Source organism: Solea senegalensis, unplaced genomic scaffold, assembly GCF_019176455.1.
Source record: "Solea senegalensis isolate Sse05_10M unplaced genomic scaffold, IFAPA_SoseM_1 scf7180000015191, whole genome shotgun sequence".
Lineage (NCBI taxonomy): Eukaryota > Metazoa > Chordata > Actinopteri > Pleuronectiformes > Soleidae > Solea > Solea senegalensis.
Window position 1 is genome coordinate 1 of NW_025321252.1, and position 19,964 is coordinate 19,964.

The 19,964-nt window shown below is 42.4% G+C and overlaps 1 protein-coding gene and 8 non-coding genes across 9 annotated transcripts; 4 read left to right on the plus strand and 5 right to left on the minus strand.

Annotated features, from left to right (window-relative positions):
* Positions 1-3,654: 3,654 nt before the first annotated feature.
* Positions 3,655-10,123, plus strand: LOC122762041 (guanine nucleotide-binding protein G(i) subunit alpha-2-like). Its single transcript, XM_044017206.1, has 3 exons — positions 3,655-3,702; positions 5,229-5,370; positions 9,704-10,123. The coding sequence occupies exons 1-3, from the start codon at positions 3,698-3,700 to the stop codon at positions 9,863-9,865; spliced, it is 309 nt and encodes a 102-aa protein (XP_043873141.1). The 5' UTR covers positions 3,655-3,697; the 3' UTR covers positions 9,866-10,123.
* A 6,444-nt stretch (positions 10,124-16,567) lies between these two features.
* On the plus strand, positions 16,568-16,686 carry LOC122762042. The gene has a single exon (XR_006358641.1). It is a non-coding gene; the product is annotated as a 5S ribosomal RNA (ribosomal RNA).
* A 118-nt stretch (positions 16,687-16,804) lies between these two features.
* On the minus strand, positions 16,805-16,997 carry LOC122762043. The gene has a single exon (XR_006358642.1). It is a non-coding gene; the product is annotated as a U2 spliceosomal RNA (small nuclear RNA).
* Positions 16,998-17,179: 182 nt separating this feature from the next.
* LOC122762046 lies at positions 17,180-17,292 on the minus strand. The gene has a single exon (XR_006358645.1). It is a non-coding gene; the product is annotated as a U5 spliceosomal RNA (small nuclear RNA).
* A 647-nt stretch (positions 17,293-17,939) lies between these two features.
* Positions 17,940-18,103, minus strand: LOC122762049. The gene has a single exon (XR_006358648.1). It is a non-coding gene; the product is annotated as a U1 spliceosomal RNA (small nuclear RNA).
* A 402-nt stretch (positions 18,104-18,505) lies between these two features.
* Positions 18,506-18,624, plus strand: LOC122762048. The gene has a single exon (XR_006358647.1). It is a non-coding gene; the product is annotated as a 5S ribosomal RNA (ribosomal RNA).
* Positions 18,625-18,734: 110 nt separating this feature from the next.
* LOC122762047 lies at positions 18,735-18,853 on the plus strand. Its single transcript, XR_006358646.1, has one exon. It is a non-coding gene; the product is annotated as a 5S ribosomal RNA (ribosomal RNA).
* A 118-nt stretch (positions 18,854-18,971) lies between these two features.
* On the minus strand, positions 18,972-19,164 carry LOC122762044. The gene has a single exon (XR_006358643.1). It is a non-coding gene; the product is annotated as a U2 spliceosomal RNA (small nuclear RNA).
* Positions 19,165-19,346: 182 nt separating this feature from the next.
* On the minus strand, positions 19,347-19,459 carry LOC122762045. The gene has a single exon (XR_006358644.1). It is a non-coding gene; the product is annotated as a U5 spliceosomal RNA (small nuclear RNA).
* Positions 19,460-19,964: the final 505 nt, after the last annotated feature.

A 19,964-nucleotide genomic window follows, 5' to 3' on the forward strand; every position in this document is an offset into this window, starting at 1 on the left:
CTCTTGAATTTATGTAGAAGCTCATTGATCCATAAAAGAAGCTCATTGATCCACGAGTGAAATAGTTGTGCAGCGTGTCATCGTGAGATACAGTATGTACATGGTCACCAACAATACATTAGATCACAGAAACAATTTAGGACATAAATAATATGCTGGGTGTTGAACGTCATTTGGGATCTTAACAAAACTTATTACAATGGAAATAAAATGCTGCTTGTACAGTAGGTCAACGATGATTAATTGGTGTTAAAGGCCCCAAGTGTCTTTAATTCCTGCAGCATTACATCACCCGCCTGGATTATTGACAGAGGGCACTCTGGGTTAATTAACTTGCGCTGATAACACATCTGTTCATTATAATGAATATAATTAATTTAAAACAATATGTTTGACATTTTGGGAGATATGCACGTATGATTTGAAATGAATAGATCCAGCTGTGCATTTTATGTGAAGCTCAAGTGTTGGCACCACCTTTGCATAAACTATAATTGTACGGTCAAGTTCACTTACCTGCCATTACATGTGCTGCTACATTTGATATAGGGCTGAAAGAATTACCCAAATAATCAATTACTAAATTAATCGTCAACTCTTTTGATAATCGATTTGAGGGTTTTTTCATTATTAAAACAAGATTTCTGATCATTTTCATTTGAGAACATCATCATTTCCAGGTTTGACAAACACTGATCAACATTTTCTCCATTTTATGACGTCTTATGGACCAATCGATTACTCGTTTAATCGAGAAAATACTCGACAGATGAATCGATTATAAATGCACTTCTAATTTGATACGATAGGAACTAGGGATGCACAATATTGGAATCTTTGCCGATATATTGGCAGTGCTTGGGCCTATTAATGATACCAACATGTGTTTTTCCCTGCGCCCAACTGCAGACGCGATTTATCCTCTTCTCTAGTGAAATTAACGTAATATTTTTCATACTCCCGTCGCAGCAGAAGTAGATATACGTAAAAAACAGCGCTGCATAGAAGTCAAGGAGGTAGCAGCCTATTTATCCTACCGTTGCAGTCATTAGTCATTGGCTTAAAAATGTATTATTGGATATCGGCAAATGCACCAGGATGTGCTGATATCCGATAATACATTTTCAAGTCAATATGTGCAGATGTCCATATCCTCTTCTCTTTTGTGGGAATGGGCTCTGGCTCTGGTTGGCTCCTGCCAATCATTCGTCGCCGTTAGATCTCCATCAAAAATCTGCATTTGGAATTGGCTGACTGATGCTGATTCAAATTAACTCCTCAGTTGACTCGTTAAATTTGAAGATGAGGTGATACGGAGGAAGTTTGAAACCCAGCAACGACATACTGCCACATACTGTACACATCTGTTCTCCTGATGCGCCGTATAGAACATGAAGGAGGAGGATGCGCTTTTCTTTTTTTCCGCCGCTGTTCACAAGCGTTCACCTCCCTTTGGGCTTGAAATATTAATGGACGAGTTTTATTCTGGAGTGAGGAAGGTGACCTTCATGCACTCGTGTGAGTCTGCAGAGAGGGAACGATATTCCACTTTACCTCCACCAGCACTCGTTCTTCAACATTTTTTGCATGAACATAAAAACCTTAAACTGTTTATCTTTGTCTCACACGAGGACAATTTAAATTTTCAAGATGAAAGCGATTAAAACAAGAGACTTAACATTGTATCACATTGTGTTCTCGGCGATTCAGTTGTGAATGAACTGAGGTAGCCTTGATTCATAATTTTATCTTTATTAGCCTGCAGAAGTTCTGCTTCAGAGGTTTTTTTTGTTCCAAGTGGAAACAAACAAAGATTTCTGAGGTTGAACGTGAAACATTCATCAATAATAAAGCTGTGTTGTATTGAAAACCTGTCTTGCATTTGTTTCTTTTGGTTTATACTCAATCATTTCATGTTTTTTTGTGATGTGAAGACAGAACAGAACACCCAGCAGTCTCCATCCAAACGTCTCTCTGCATCTATTTCACAGGTCACGTGATAAAGTAGCCTGGACGTTGGCACACACCTCTATACTCCTCCTCCTCCTCCTCCCTTTGCTGTCAGTCCATGTCTCTCTCAGAAAAGTGCTGAATGTGTGTGTGAATGTGATGAACGTTGACAGCATAAGAGGGGGAAGCACTGCTGGTTCCCACTTGCTCTGCTGGCTTCATGCATGGCTAATGTTTTCTGGCACGCCCGGGTCTGGGTGGCATGACGAGACGGTCCGTGACGGAACGTTTTCTGATGACACGATGGAAAATGACCCGAGCTAGCAATGATATGAATCAGAGTTCGCTGTGATCGTTGGAGCGACATGAGGATTGTGTTTATAACAGCGTATTTGTGCAAACCAATGTTTGTGTTTGCCTATGTTATGAGGCTGCACAGTACAGTTTTTGTTTTTTTGAGTTTAGATTAAAAGACAGACTCTGTTCAGGAGGCTGCAGCTACGGCTGGCACACTTTGTGTACATGGCATTAAATGTTTGTTTATATTCTGTATGAGCACTGACGGGTCTCAATCGAGGGTCTGAGTTACAGCGATATCCACTGAAGCAGAGCACAGCATAACAAAACAAGGCATTGTATGCAGATATTACCAAATATATCAAATAAAATAAATGCCAAATCCATAAATGGTACACTTCATATAAATAAATACTATATTATATGTATGTACACATATCTGTATATATAATATTTACTCGACTCCGATCTGATATTTAAGATCTGGAACATCCCCAATCAGTACTAATTCATTCATTTTTAATCCATAGGGTCCTATGGTTAAAGAAACCATATTAGTGTTTGCTGCTCACTTATTGTAGCCATGTTCACAATAATTTTTTTATCATTTATTTCTATAAATAAGATAGTCCTTTATTTACAATATATAAAGATATTAACACTAAGACTATTAAAAAACATTATAGACGGTTTGCGGAATATATACAGTATGTAATGTTGCTGTTCATGTCCAGATACACTCAAAATAACATTGTTATTTCCCATTTGCACAAATTCTTCAACGTGACTCAGCCAATTACAGTGTAACAAACAAATGTGTTAGTTGCATTTCAAAACAATTCCAAAACGAATTCTTGGTCCATTTTTTGCTATTGTGCCACCAGTGATGACGAGACTTACAATTCTTAAAACCTCAAGTTTGCAGAGAATATAAGAAAAAAATGTCTTTTTATATTTCTTTCCTCATCATCTTGTTTTACTGCAGGTCGTGTGCAGATATGTTAAATGGCTGCCATTTGCCGACTCCTTTTATTTCGGATGGTCCGACCGTAGCTCACGTCCACATCACCACCAGATGATATATTTGAATTAGACATAGTAAATAATTCACAGTGATTGATTTTTGTGCCATGTCTTCGGGGTGATTTGTAAAGGAGACTGAAATTAAAAGGAAATCAGTGGCTGCACATAAAAAAAATAAATAATAATCTATTCATGTACAGTTAATGTTCATTAGATTAAAAACATCCAAAGCCAGATTTAGGAATTCTTCATGCGTATCTGTGCGTCATGTTCTCAATGATGGAACCATAAAGAATCTTGTCAACCCAGAGAACTCAATGTGGTGTTCAACTTTATTCCACCAACACGAAGTTGATTTGTAAATTGTGGTCTTTTTAATGTTCCTACAGGTGCAGGGGAGTCTGGCAAGAGCACCATCGTAAAGCAAATGAAGTAAGTTCTAAAATGAATCTTCTGTTCTGTTTTAAACTTGACTCTTCATCTTTCTGGAAAGCAGTGTGAGTGAACGTATGAGGCCAAAAAACGAGCAGAAAACCAAAATGCTTTCTGAAAATGAAATGAAGGTGAATAGTTGATGAAATGAAGGTGTATAGTTGATGAAAGTCCTGTGTTTTGGAAAACTAGCAGCATCGTTCGAGAGAGACGCTCAGGCACTGACCATGAGGAAGATTAAACCGGACGTTTGAGCTCAATAAATTATAATAGCCACCATGTGATTGTTAGATAAGGATAATTTGACATTGCCCATGTGTGGATTTTAAGGGGTGTGTCATGACCTTTTCGCTGTTTTATTGTCTTTGCACTGCTCCCAACACATTAATAGTTTTTGATGACAGAGAAAGTCTGTGGACACACAAAGACAAAAAAGCAGGCTTAATTATTAACGTTCCTCTGGGAGAGCCGGACGCTGAATCTATTTTTTATGAGCTCGGAGCAGGAACAGTGTGTCTGTTATTAACAGGTATGGACGTACTGATAAATCAACCTCCAACACAGAAACACTCTCTGCTAATGTCACGTAATATTACAACAGGCAAAAGATAGGAAAACACAGTTGTGTCCTTAAAACGTCTGTGTGGAAAATGTGTTTGCTGATGGAAGATGGATGGATGGATGGATGGATGGAAGGTTAGCAACCAATTCACTCGCCAAATTTATGACGGGTTGTTCTCCGTGCACTTCCCTTTACGACTTGGATGATTGAAGTCTGTGTGATTGTGTCTCATGATGGAGTGCAGATGTCCTTACACTCGGGTCCAGAGTGAGTGAGCGGTGCGGCCGGTGAACTCAGGTTACTGCATCGAATGATTGCTGCAGAGTTGAAGCAGTGTATGTGTTGCTGTAACACTACACATAGTAGCAGTAGAAACCATACGTTGTGTGTATATATAAATGGATATCGTCTTCCAACCTGAAATGTAAGATGGAAGTAGCTGTGAGACACCAGGGAAACTCCACTGGTTGCAAAGTCTGCAGTAAAATCAGCGACTACTTCTAACTTGATTTCTAACATCAGTAAAAGTTTTCCCGAGGAGTTAATGTCTCCGTTGCCCGTTGCAGGTCTTCTTCAATAGCACATGATGTCAATTTTGTAAAAGGAAAATAGATGATAAAGCACGGCACATGCGAGTGGACAGCATGTTATTGACAACTAGTGCTAAATCACGATTACTGAGGCTTCACAATGGGACTTTGTTCTGCACCTGGACGACTATGCACATGTTTATATTATGTAGTAAGCCCAACAATTAACAAGCACTTGGAATCAGTGCAGACACAGGGAGACAAAAAAAAACTCTGGCAGTCACAGACTCTGATGTGCAGCCATCTGCCTCAGCTTGTTGGGGTAATGGGGGAAAATGGAGGAGAGCTGGGGTAAGAAGATAAGAAAGAGAATGAGACATTTTTAATATGTTTTCCACTTTAATAAAAGTTGCATGTGTTCTTGATATCCTCAGGATCATCCATGAAGATGGCTACTCAGAAGATGAGTGTAAGCAGTACCGAGCAGTGGTTTACAGCAACACCATCCAGTCCATTATGGCTATTGTTAAAGCCATGGTCAATCTGAAGATAGACTACAGCAGCACTACCAGAGTGGTAAGACACACACACACACACACACACACACACACACACACACACCATGTATGCGTCATTCCAACCAAATCATGAAGTATTTAGTTTACTCTCTTTTCTTTTACTGGAGAAATTGACGTGAACAGAAACCTCGGCTTTACAAGATGCTATCGATTCACATGCACGATGACGCACAGACATGAAAATGCAGGTTGTGCAGAGACAATCATTGAAAATCAGTGGTTTTCTTAGCATGGGTGCAGAGAGCTGGAGAGTGTAAACACTACCTACCCTGTAAGAGAATGCAGGATTCAGCTGGCTGTGCTAACTGTGGACAGATCAGGATCTCCCGTGGCCATAACACAACAAAGCTTCTTTCATATCTCTGCTGTGTATCTGCTGTAGTGCCTCAGGTTTATGCATGCACACAACTGAATTCACAATAGTTTACCACTTTGGTTTGTATGAAACTTGCGGTCGCTTTCACGTTCCCTTCTGCCTCGATGGAACAAAGACGAGCTCTGTTGGATTTGTTCTTCCACATTTACTGTAAGTGTAACCCAGTGAAACAAAGATTATTTCAAGCCTGTGGTTCCTCCTGAACTCAGGTCCTGTTTCTTCTATGATGGCAATTCATGTTCAGTCAGTGAAGACTGGCAAGTTGGCAAATGCGGGACGTAATTTCAGCATTAAACCTGTTCACAGCACCCTTTTTAATGTCAAAGGTAAAAACCGCAGTTGGGAGTAGAAATCTGTGTAACCTGCAGGAAAACGGCACTTGTCTGATCAGCCTTCTCCTCCTCCTCCTCCATCTTTGATCGTCTCTTTTCCTCATAGCTTTAATTTCTTTTTCTGATACAGCAGCATTGGCAGATACTGAAGTCCACAGAGCGCTGTTTGGGAGCAGATTTATTCACAAGTGACGGCAGGACACATTTTACAGCACATTGAGTCTTCCTTCTGCAGCCTCAGCAACGACACGTCTCTATTTAAGGTTATAGTGTAAAGTTAACGGTGGCGATGAGTCTGCCACATGTTTTATCTCCTTCCCTCTAATTCTGATTGGACTAATCACAGTGACGTGAAGATTGACCTCTCTAACTGTATGTGACTGTTTTTGCCTCACTCCTCATCTGAGCATTGATTTATCCACGAACAACTCAGTGGAACAGGTGCGAGATTAAAAGTGAAACGAGTGAATCAAACTGTGATTCTCTTTGCCGGGATGTGAAAATGCAAACAGCATTTGAAATGGCTTTTTAGTGGCATGTCAGAAGTGGAAAAACTTACTGTCAAACGTCACATTGAAGCAAAAATAACATTTGGATCTTTAAATTTTGTCAACAAATGTCCTCTGTCTGTGTTTACAGTGGATATAACACGTGTACACACCCCTGTTAAAATGCCAGGTTTTGGTGACGTGAAACAAAACAAAAAAGAACGCACAATAAGCTGGTCGTGTGAGTGTGCTCACCCTTGAAGTAAGACTTTGTTGAAGCACCTTTTGATTTGATTACAGCGTTCAGTCGTCTTGAGTAGGAGTGTGTCACCATGGCACATCTTGACATTGACAGATTTGGAACACTCCTGCAAGCACAAGTGTGCAGCCTCTTGTGCACAGCCCTTAACCGACCCCACCCCCCCACCATCGATTTTCTATGTACATAAGATCCTTTTGTAGATTTAAAATGGTGTCACAGCCTTTCAGGTTAACTACAGCGAAAGGTATTGTTTCATTTCACAAAGCTGACCGTCCCTGTCTAGAAAGGATAAGTTTGCCTTTGCATTCCCTCGACTGAAAACAAGGAACCGTTTTTTGACTTCTCTATGAAGGATTACAGTAATTCTGGGACATAATCATGACTTCAGGGTGAACCTTGCATGTGATTTTTTTATTAATCAACAATAATAAACAACAGCAACTCTGTCAGCCTTAACTATAATGCACACCCATAAAAGCTCATCAGAGTAGCCATTAAACTATTTTGCAGAAACAGAGCTGCGCGTATAGACGTCGTGAGCCACCATTAACGAAAAATTGCAAACACTTATCTGAACACTTAAGTCTATGAGCATTAAGCTGCCACCCAGGTCTGACAGTGGAGGTGTGTGTGTATGTGTGTGTGTCAGTGGAATTCAGCAGTGAAACCCAGTCTATCTGCATCTGGAGCGGTGGGACTGAGAGGACTCTGCTTCTCCTGTGGTCATTAGAGTGGGATGGATAGATTTTTTCCCCTCCTCCTCCTCCTCCTCCTCCTCCTCCTCCTCTCTCACTGACAGATCTGTCAAATGGCTGCGTGTACGTGACACCGTGCTCTCACAGGCTCCCACTCATGGCAGTTGGTGTGCTAGCCTTTCCACACTTGAAACCCTGAAACAGGGGGATACTGCTCATACGTACCCACATAAACATACAGCAAATGGCAACGCGCTCTCACACGTTACCCACACGTTACTTTGCGGTGAGTTTGGTTGAGGGAGCAGGGTGAGTTACCAAAGGTGACACATCATTTGTTTGGGTGTAACTGTCCCTGCAACCTAAATGGTGTTGAGTTACAACATGAAAATTTACTATCAACAGTAAAAACTGTGGGTGCATTTCTCCTCACTCACACACACACACACACACTGTAAGATAAACCTGTGTTTGTCACGTGGAGACGGAGAAACAGTGTCTCCAGCAGCAAATACTGTAGAACCACTGTTATGCTGATACAAACTAATTACTACTTTCCGCATCAGTCACTGTGAATAAAGCTCAGTGAAGAGAGACATTGCTTTTACTGCGCGAGGCTCAGCTTCTTGTACGTTCGCTGGACACAAACTGGCTTTGTTTTTTGTAGTTTTCAGTGATTTCATCTTTGGTAGTAGAGGACAAAGAGACCAAAAAATGATTTATGATGCGTTCTGTGTCCAAAAACTTGAACTGTCTTTCACGGTTTGTTGAGCTGAATGAATACTCCATCTAACTGGTGTGATACGAGTTATAGCCAGATGTAGTTTTTGTATTTAGTGGTAATTTCAGTACTTAATATAAAGGAATACTTCACCGATTTGCATTTAGCTTTGTATTTGGACACTTGGTCCTGTTAGCGTAGCTGTTAGCAAAGATGGCGGACACTGTTTACATTCTGGGAATGAGGTCCCTAATGAGGTTGGGAATCATAATTTTTCAAAAATGCTAGCCCTATTCTAGTAATACAAAGCTAAATGCAAATCGGGGAAGTTTTCCTTTTTTTAGAATATTTTGTATACATTATAGTTGTGTTTTTGATAATATTACTTTGCTTAAAATGCTAAGTTTTTTATTAGTTTATCTTCATTGCAATGTCTGGACATGAGACTAGGGCTGCTACTAATAATCATATTAATCTGTTGATTATTTTCTCGAAATCGAGTTATCGTTTGGTCCATAATTTTATTTTATTTTTTATTTTATTTTATTTTATTTTATTTTATTTTATTTTATTTTATTTTATTTTATTTTATTTTATTTTATTATTCTCATTTCTTAACTGAGCTGTTGTGAATGTGTGTTTCCCCCCTGGGGGAGGAATAAAGTCATTCAATTCAAAAATGTTGGTAAATATTGATCAGTGTTTGTGACGATGTTCTCAAATGTCTTGTTTTTGTCCACAAACCAAAATGATTCAGTTGTTATGATTTCTTAGTCATATGGAGCAAAGAAACCAGACGATATTCACATTTAAGAAGCTGAAAAATCAACAGAAACTGGTTTGAATTCTTTAGAAAACACTCAAACGGAATAATCGATTATCAAAATAGTTGTTGAATAGGTGAGACGCACTCGTGGACACTCGTGGACACTCATGATTATAAAGGCAGAGAGCTGGTAGGAGACTTGAGTGCATCAGGGTGGCGGGCATATGTGTTTTGTTTTTTTATAAGAGCATCAGAGATGATGGATTTGTTTGTTTGCTTTATTGGACTAAATAAACCATCAAGACCTCAATAACCCAGCATGGATGTTCACTTTTCTTTTGCCTGAATACACCATATTCCTGCCCAGGGTGCGATAATAGTCGTTTAATTTACAAATAACAAAAAACAAATAAAAAAAGCATTCTGATTTTTCAGCTTCTTAAATGTGAATATTTTCTGTTTTTTGACAAAGAAATCATTAAAACTGAATCATTTTGGATTCTGTAAAAAAATAAAAAGGAACAAACAAGTACTCGATTATGAAAATAATCGTTATTTCTGCCCTATTTTGAACATATTTTCTGTTGACAAACGGCCACTACAAATATTATTTAGACTTTTGACTGATTTGATTTTGACAGTTTGCATGTAAAGTGTTTCGGTCGTTAAGTCTCTCCTCCGCCCCCTGCAGGACGACGCCCAGCAGCTTTTTGCCCTGTCTGCAGAAGCCGAAGAGCAGGGCATTCTTCCCGATGAGCTGGCCAACGTGATCAGACGGTTGTGGAGTGACAGTGGCATACAGAGTTGCTTCACAAGGTCGCGGGAATACCAGCTCAATGACTCTGCCGCATAGTGAGTGTGAATTTGTGTTTGTGGTACTTTGTTGTATCTGGCCGTGTGAGCGACCCCATCGCTGTGCACGCATTCATATTTGAAGGTGAAAACAATCTGTTTTTTGGCTGTTTAATACTGGCGTCATATTATTTATTATTAGTGCCTTAAGGGTTGCTGTTTCTGTCGGTGTTGGGATGGATTTGGCAGTGTAGTGTTGTTGCTCTCATTTGCGCTGCGGAGAGAAACCTGTCATTGACTTCTCTCGGGGCCTCTAGAGATTAGAAAAATGGTCCAATAACTTTAATTTAGTTTTTACTTCTCTCCGTGTAACCTCATAAACGGGGACATTATGGTTTGTCTTGCGGGATCGCAAATTGAGACTCGAGCAAACTTAATCAGAATAAACTGCGAGTCAATAACAAAATCCTCAAGTGAACCTTTTGTTTTCTTTTTGTTTGTTTGTTTTAACTGTTTTTGATCGAGAAACATCTCGCGGTTTTCTCATGAGATGGAAAAACATTATGTTTTCAGGTTGAAGACAAAACTTCACAAACTCCCTGTGGATGTTTTATCAAATATTGGCACAGATATTCACCGACGGAAGAACAGAATTGGTTTTGGTGGTCATGAGATCCAGCTGTGTTATTCTTCGTAACACGTTCTTTAGACTCTTCAGCATCAAATACAAGATGCAAAATCTCATGAGTATTGAAAGACGTCCTATTCCGGGGAGAAATCTGCTTAGAAATAACATTTAAAAACTACAAAAGATATTAAAGCGAGTAAGTGTTGGATTCTGTACTTGATATGAAGTGATCATTAGACAAGTGGAATCCATCGCCTGTGGGCTCCCTCCTTTGGTTCTTATTGCTCCACATTTTATGGCAGAGATCCACCGCTGCTGTCTCTCGGACTCGTTGGGGAGCCTGTGAAATGCTCTCGCTCTCTTTGCTTTTCCCCGACTGTTTTCACAACCTGGGGCACAACAGCCATCCACCGTCTCCAGTGTTTATGAACTCAGCCGACAAAGAGATGAGTTTCCTGGCAGATATTCCTGCCCAAATGGCTTTGTTTTTGTTCTTCTCCAACTGTTATGTGACAGGATTGCTTGATGTCAGCTACCAGAGCTCCGTTATCCCTCACGAGAGTAAGTCTGCCAGGTTCGGCTCATTGTTTATGATGTGACACGCCTGAAATGCTCGATATACATCTTTATTCTGCCTATGAGGCGGAGGTTTGCTGGAGCACTGAAGCTCCCAGCTGGCCGTGGACGATGATGCAATGCTTGTGTAAGTGGGGCAAGCTGTGTCAGGCATGGTGAAAATGCTTCAACACTCCCCTACTGACCGACCAACAAAAGGACAGTTGCTATGACAAGGGATAAACGTGGTCCACATCTATTTCCTTCCATATAGCTAAATCATCTGAATTGATCTTACATAAATCGATCCCAGACAATAATCATGTTTTTTCCACTAATGCCACTTTATTCACTGAAGTGGTTTTAATTGGTGAAGAATATGCACGTTGCCATAGAAATCCTCCCACTAAGCATAGTACATAATACTACTGGGTCCAGTAATCCCTCATTGCTATCAAGAGAAGAATGTGGCCTGGCACAAACATCGCAGATGGGACAAGGTATGTGAAAGTCAAATTTAATCAGACAGTACAATCCCTGCCTTACTCTGCTAGATTTAATACTGCCACTGGTCCCGAATACTTCAGAGTGTTACATGATCGGCAAGTGAAAGTGTGTCGAATGTGCCTACAGCCTGGACACATTCTTAGAGAGTGTCCTGAGTTTTGTTGCCATAAATGTGGAGTCCAGGGGCACTATGCAAGAGAGTGCCATAAAGCTGTGAAAAGGTGTGAGCTGTGCCACAACAACATGGAAAATTGCATTTGCAATGAAAGTGAACCGGAGAGCATAGCAGAGTCAGAGTTGGAGAGGGAGCAGACAGAGGGAAGCACTGAGGACAGTGCAGGAGAGGAGGAGGCAGAGATAGCGCCTGCGGAGGTACGCACAGAGTGTGGTGTAGAGAAAGGGCCCCCTGCCCAGCCGCCCCGAGCGGAAAAAATAACCACTAATGTGGAAACCTCTGGAGAAAGCCTTCCGGAAGCGCAGAATGACGAGGCTCAACCAGACAATGAAAAAAAAGTGGCTGGAGCTGAAAAGCTCCAAGCCAGAGGCACGAGAAGCACCCCAACCGCAGAATCTGCGCCACTCAGTCCTCCCCACTCTGAAAAAGAGCCAACAGTTTCTCCCTCACCAAGTGCTGACTCTGATTCGGAGATGGACCTCTCGGTAGTGTCCCTGGCAAGAAAACGAAAAATACAGACAAGTCCGGTAAAACAAATAAGAAAAAGCAAAATAGAAAAAAATGAGTGTGATGTTTAATGCCACAATAATACAGCTCACCCTTCTCATGGCCCTGCTTCTCTCACTGAATGCCCGTGGGCTCTGCAGCAGAGAAAAACTACACAAAGTCATCAATACTACCAAATGTGACATCTTGCTGCTACAAGAAACAAAATGGTCCTCATCTCCTGTGAGCATGATAGGAGGGTTATGGGAAGGGAATGTATATTTCGCAAATGCAGATCGAGCAATGTGTGGGGTGGCAACGCTGATTAAAAACAATGTCTTTGATAAGGTAATAGAAATATATAAATGCTCACGAGGTAGATTATTGATAGTTGATTCATGGAAAAAAAATGTTTATATTAGAATTATCAATATATATGCTCCTAACACTGAGGGTGAAAGAAAAGTGTTTTTCAAAGAGCTAAATAAGTGGGTAAACAACAACTCCATCATCACTGGAGACTTCAATGTTCCCCTCACCAAATTTGACATATCTAGCAACAATCTCTTTAAAGATGATGTGAGCAGGCGATCCTTATTCGAAATCATAAAAGAATACGACCTGGTTGACTTATGGCGAATTATGCATCCAAATAAAACTCAGTTCTCCAGACATCAGGTGGTACAAAATACTCTCAAACAATCCCGTATTGATTATGCCTTAGTGGCAAGCTCCATTGTACACAATGTGAACTCAATAGAATATGTCCTCAACACATGGAGTGATCACTCCCTCATAAAATTGTCATTATTTCCATCAGTAGCACAAACAAATGGTGGGGTATGGTGTTTTAACAATAGCTTACTAAAAGATCAACAGTTCATTGACAAAGTTAACCGTCTTCTTCACAATGTGGCAAATGAAATGGAGTGGGTCGAAGACATATTTAATTGGTGGGAAAGAGTGAAAGAACGAATCAAAAGAGTATGTATAAATTATAGTAAACATAAGAGCTGGCTGGAGAAAAAAAATGAAAAAGAGCTAAGAGTAAAATTAGAACACGAACTCCAAAAGATAGCCAATGAACCTAACGGAGATCTGACAAATTATATTTATTTGAGAGACAAGTTAGCGCTCTCCAAAAAGAAGGAATGCATGGGGGCAATAATTAGAAGCAGAGTGCAAAATTTTGTGGAGGGGGAAAAATGTTCAGCTTTTTTCCTCGGCTTAGAAAAGCAAAAACAAAATAAAGCATTCATAAAAGAACTGAAAGACAGCAAGGGCAACATAATTATACAAACTGATGAAATAATATCCAGAATACAAGATTTCTTCCAGCAGTTATATACAAATCAAAATATAAATCAAAATACAATTACAAGTGTGGTGAAGGTCATTCAGAACCAAATCTCAACGGAGGACAGAATATGGTGTGATCAGCTTATCAGCATGGCAGAGATTGAAGCAGCCATCAAGTGCTTACAAAAAAACAAGAGTCCAGGCGTAGATGGTTTAACAACTGAATTTTATCTATTTTTCAAAGAAAGTTTAACACCAATTTTATTTCGAATTTTTGAGGAAGTTGAGAAGAAAGGTGAAGCTCCTGAGACCCTTACACTTGGTTTAATTACTTTGGCATACAAAAACCGAGGAGACAGAACGATCATTAACAACTACAGACCCATAAGCCTTCTGAATACTGATTACAAAATTTTCGCAAAGGTTCTAGCAAACAGACTCAAAGAAATTATCCCAAACATAGTACATCAGTCACAGGCATATAGCATTCCCGGACGAGATATTTCAGATTCCATTTTATCCATAAAAGAAACCATCTATCAGATGTCACAAACTGGTGGCATCTATCTAGGAGTAGATTTTGAAAAGGCGTTCGATCGAGTTGAACACAACTTTTTATGGGCTGTTTTAAAACAATTCGGTTTTGGTCACAATTTCATTAAAAGAATTCAATCTCTTTACAACAATGCACACAGTCGCATAAAAGTGAATGGTCTCCAAACCCCAAAAATAGCAATCCAAAGATCAATTAGACAGGGATGTCCCCTCTCCTCTCTGCTCTACAGCCTGGTGGCCGAGCCCCTAGCTCTATTAATAAATCAGAACATTAACATTCAGGGCATACTGGCAGATAATGGCACTTCCTGCAAAATGATTGCCTATGCCGATGACACAAATATCATGGTCAAAGATGGAAAAAGTCTACAACTAGCTTTGAATCTTGTACATATCTACTGCTCAGCCTCCGGTGCCAAAATCAATGAAAACAAATCAACTATAATGTACTGTGGCAATGGGGCAAGGTCACCAGGCAGACAGGCGTTCATAGAGGAAAAGGCCAGTGTAAGGGTCTTAGGAGTGCATATTGGCCAGGATCAAAAGGCCGCCAGAGATAACACCTGGAAAGAGGTGCTAAATAAAATGAACAACACCTTGGGGTTGTGGAAAATGCGGAAGCTGACCCTGAAGGGTAAGGTGGTCATGCTCAACTCCCTGATACTCTCCAAAGTGAATCATGTGCTACAAGTCTATGATCTCCCAAAACAAACTCATGCAGAAATAAATCAAATGATATCCACTTTTCTGTGGGGAAGCCGCCGCAACATGATAAAACACAGAACAACAATTGATACATACACAAACGGTGGGCTTAGGCTAATAGACATAAACACAAAAAAACACTCATTCAGAATCAAAATCATCAAAAAGCTGTTGGACGATAAAACTGACCTTTTTTGGAAACATCAACTGCTTGACACCATTAAAACATGTGGAAACAGTGGCATTTACAATCTCTGTCAGATCCCACTAAAATCACAAGCTACACACATCTCACAGTTCACACAAGAGATCTTTGAGGCATGGGAGTTGGCCAGACCCCACCTGGTAACTATAGTACAAAACAAACACCAGCTGCTGCAGCTCCCCGTTTTCCACAACCCAGACATCACATATCTGGGCAGGCCCATCTCGGGCGGGTCAATGCCGCAAGCAGGTTTATACACATTGGGAGACTTCACAAACAATCAAGGCGAAATAGTAGTGGAAGAAATCTTGAATCGGCTCAGAGCCAAAAACATTTATTGCAAACGGTTTGCTGAATTCACATGTCAGAAAATTGAAACTGGGATTGCTGACCATCTAAAACAGGCTTTTTACAAGACCAGTGGTAGTAGGCAGAATGATACCCTTGATTTTCGTCAAAGTGCTCAGCCTGATGCGAAAAGCATTAATCAACTAACCTCCAAGTATTGGTACAACACCTTGCTGGCAAACATAGTACAAAAACCGACATCTGAAACTCATTGGAAAGAACACTTCCCGTCGATTAATGTTTCCACCATGTGGAAAAACATAAATAGCCCCTATGCTCATCCCTTCGCCAACAACACCGATTTCAAAATCAGACATAGACGAATTTTCTCGGGTATCATCCTGCACCAAATGAACAGTGCTATCTATGAGAGGGTTTGTACTGTCTGTAATAAAAATGACGAAACACTTGAACACATCTTTCTCACCTGTCCCATCTGCGAGGTCTTCATCACCCGGGTCAAGAACCTCCTCACCGACCACTGCAAGCTCAGCAGCAAAGACATTACAGACTGGGAATGGACTTGGCTCTTTGGATACTCACACAAGAAAGAAGGTATAAACACAACCCTGATTAACATTCTACTATCCATAGCCCGACACACCATCTTCATTGCCAGGAACTACGCACTCTATGAGGATGTACAAATAAACAGATGGCTCTTCTTCACAAGCATGGTCAAAAGTCATCTCAGACTGCTCAAGGATGCCTACAAGGCAACATTCCAGGAAACTTTTCTCACCAACAACTCCTTATACGACCTCGATCAGAGGGAAGAACTGATGTTTCATTTCTAAATGTTCTGGGGAGTACATTGCCACGTTTTCATCTCTCAAGGATATCGTTGATGTTTTTGCTGTAAACCCTGTTTCTTTAAATCTTATTGAGTATAATGTCCCATTGGCTAGGGTTTTATCTATTTATGTTTTTTTTCTTTCTTTGTTATTGCTTCGTCAACATTTTGATTCTCCTTGAATATGTCTTTTGTTTCATCATTGAATCATGGTTTAAACGTGTTTTGTGGTTTCTTGTGAATAAGTGTGTTCATTTTTGTTAATGAAAGTATTTTTGATAATAAAAAACAAAAAAAAAAGCACGCCCGATCTCGTCTGATCTCGGAAGCCAAGCAGGGTCGGGCCTGGTTAGTACTTGGATGGGAGACCGCCTGGGAATACCAGGTGCTGTAAGCTTTTACACCGCTGCACGCTTTTACACTGCTGCTTCCTTACAAGAAACATGCCCCTCCACGAGCAGGGGCCTTGCCTAGTCCATAAAGGCACTCTCTGTCGCCAGCCCCTCGGCTTACGGCCATACCACCCTGAGCACGCCCGATCTCGTCTGATCTCGGAAGCTAAGCAGGGTCGGGCCGGGTTAGTACTTGGATGGGAGACCGCCTGGGAATACCAGGTGCTGTAAGCTTTTACGCTGCTGCTGCTGCTTCCTTACAAGAAACATGGGCTCGCAATTAAATTGACGCACAGGCACGGGTTGATGTCTTTCTGGTTTCAGCTTCGCTTTGCTTTTCACAGAAAAAAGAGAATGGTGCACCGTTCCTGGTGGCACTGCAATACCAGGTCAATGCAAGGAGTGAAGAGAGCAAGCCCCAGTTTTCACCTCCCACTGCTCAAAAATGCATTTAATATTTAATCCCCATATAGAGGACATATCAGATATTAAACTGATAAGAACAGATACTACACTTGATCTTAGCCAAAAGGCCGAGAAGCGATGGCCCACAGGTGTCTGGGGCCAACCCAAGATCTTGGCACACAAGTCAGTTGTTGTGGTGCCATGTTTTTAAGGGCGCATAACAAAGGCTGCTGCTGCTGATCACCTCCGCCCCAAGGTTGACCTAAGTGCACCTCTGAGCCTTGACAGACAGCTGCTTGACATTTGACACACTCAAAGGGCGCAGCCTTACAGCAAAGCCCACCAAAAATAACTTAAACTCTTGAACGTCCCTCTCCACGGAAGTCTTTAGTAAAAGGCGAAAGACTTGTGCATTTTGAAGAGAAACCAGAGTCAACGTAGCCCCTGTCCTGGAGAGCAGCCGAGGAGTCTATCCGCCGGAGTCACCACAGTCTCGGTCGGCCGGCCGGCCGGCCACCTTGGGACGGCCTTCCTTCAACGTTTTTGCTTAGTCGGCCAATAAACCGCCCAGATTTGACTGCATGTTTGGAAGCGCTTTCCTACTGTCGGTTGTGCGCTGCAGTTTTCTATCAGTCGCTGAGGCTGTGGCACATTCCTTGCTCACTGGCACACCTCCAACATTTAGTGGTAGGCGTGAGTGCATGAGCAAAGCAGCTCCGTGTCACACTGAGCAGTACAAACTGCCGGGCCATTTCCCACCTCATCCGGGCTTCTGAAATGGTGAGTTGCTCCTGGCATCACTTCAACATCAGGTCACTGCACGGAGTGAACAGAGCAAGCGCCAAAGTATTAACCCTTGGCATGATGGCCATGGATCCATCTCCAACAATCGAGTTCTTCTACAAAGAGTTGGGAAAGGGAGCGTGACATTTGCTTTGAGCTAAAAGACAACACCCACAACCATCACGTTCCCAGCAACTTGGAAAGACTGGGGATGTTGCTCCGCAAGGACGTGAGAAGTTTGGAGATGGGCACACAACGTTGAACTTCGGGCGGCTGACCTTTGCTTACAACGACATCATCGGGGGAAAGCGCGGACGCAGCACCCCACTAGCAAAAATTATGCAGTCAAGACTCCCACGTTTGGGGAATTTGCAGGGGTCAACACAGCCGGAGTGCAATGGCTGAGCCTCGCCCTGGGTGAAACGCCTTCTTGATCATGGTATCTCCCCTGCCAGGTAAGTATGAGGTGTACTCGCCAAACACCGGGTGGCTCTTGCCAGACACAGCTCTTTGGCTGATGGTGCTGGAAATGAATAATCCCAGAGGCCAATGCCTTGACTCAGTTGCTCGTTAATGCTGTGCTATGTTCAACTTCAACCTCCAGCACACATTGGAGAGGAAACACTCGACCTTTTTTACTGGCATACCTGGCTGTCGTTTCCTATAGATTCAGCAACAACTGGACATGACGGCACCAACAGCCGCTTGCCCATCTCGGTGTCGCTTCCCGATACTGGACTAGAGTGTAGCATGTGGTGGAGATAAAGGCTGAAGTGCAGTGTGTCCGAAAGGCTGACTTTTGAGCCCCGCCACGCGCAGGGGCCTTGCCCAGTCCATAAAAGCAGTCTGTGTCCCCAACCCCCCGGCTTACGGCCATACCACCCTGAGCACGCCCGATCTCGTCTGATCTCGGAAGCCAAGCAGGGTCGGGCCTGGTTAGTACTTGGATGGGAGACCGCCTGGGAATACCAGGTGCTGTAAGCTTTTACACCGCTGCACGCTTTTACACTGCTGCTTCCTTACAAGAAACATGCCCCTCCACGAGCAGGGGCCTTGCCTAGTCCATAAAGGCACTCTCTGTCGCCAGCCCCTCGGCTTACGGCCATACCACCCTGAGCACGCCCGATCTCGTCTGATCTCGGAAGCTAAGCAGGGTCGGGCCGGGTTAGTACTTGGATGGGAGACCGCCTGGGAATACCAGGTGCTGTAAGCTTTTACGCTGCTGCTGCTGCTTCCTTACAAGAAACATGGGCTCGCAATTAAATTGACGCACAGGCACGGGTTGATGTCTTTCTGGTTTCAGCTTCGCTTTGCTTTTCACAGAAAAAAGAGAATGGTGCACCGTTCCTGGTGGCACTGCAATACCAGGTCAATGCAAGGAGTGAAGAGAGCAAGCCCCAGTTTTCACCTCCCACTGCTGAAAAATGCATTTAATATTTAATCCCCATATAGAGGACATATCAGATATTAAACTGATAAGAACAGATACTACACTTGATCTTAGCCAAAAGGCCGAGAAGCGATGGCCCACAGGTGTCTGGGGCCAACCCAAGATCTTGGCACACAAGTCAGTTGTTGTGGTGCCATGTTTTTAAGGGCGCATAACAAAGGCTGCTGCTGCTGATCACCTCCGCCCCAAGGTTGACCTAAGTGCACCTCTGAGCCTTGACAGACAGCTGCTTGACATTTGACACACTCAAAGGGAGTAGCCTTACAGCAAAGCCCACCAAAAATAACTTAAACTCTTGAACGTCCCTCTCCACGGAAGTCTTTAGTAAAAGGCGAAAGACTTGTGCATTTTGAAGAGAAACCAGAGTCAACGTAGCCCCTGTCCTGGAGAGCAGCCGAGGAGTCTATCCGCCGGAGTCACCACAGTCTCGGTCTGCCGGCCGGCCGGCCACCTTGGGACGGCCTTCCTTCAACGTTTTTGCTTAGTCGGCCAATAAACCGCCCAGATTTGACTGCATGTTTGGAAGCGCTTTCCTACTGTCGGTTGTGCGCTGCAGTTTTCTATCAGTAGCTGAGGCTGTGGCACATTCCTCGCTCACTGGCACACCTCCAACATTTAGTGGTAGACGTGAGTGCATGAGCAAAGCAGCTCCGTGTCACACTGAGCAGTACAAACTGCCGGGCCATTCCCCACCTCATCCGGGCTTCTGAAATGGTGAGTTGCTCCTGGCATCACTTCAACATCAGGTCACTGCACGGAGTGAACAGAGCAAGCGCCAAAGTATTAACCCTTGGCATGATGGCCATGGATCCATCTCCAACAATCGAGTTCTTCTACAAAGAGTTGGGAAAGGGGGCGTGACATTTGCTTTGAG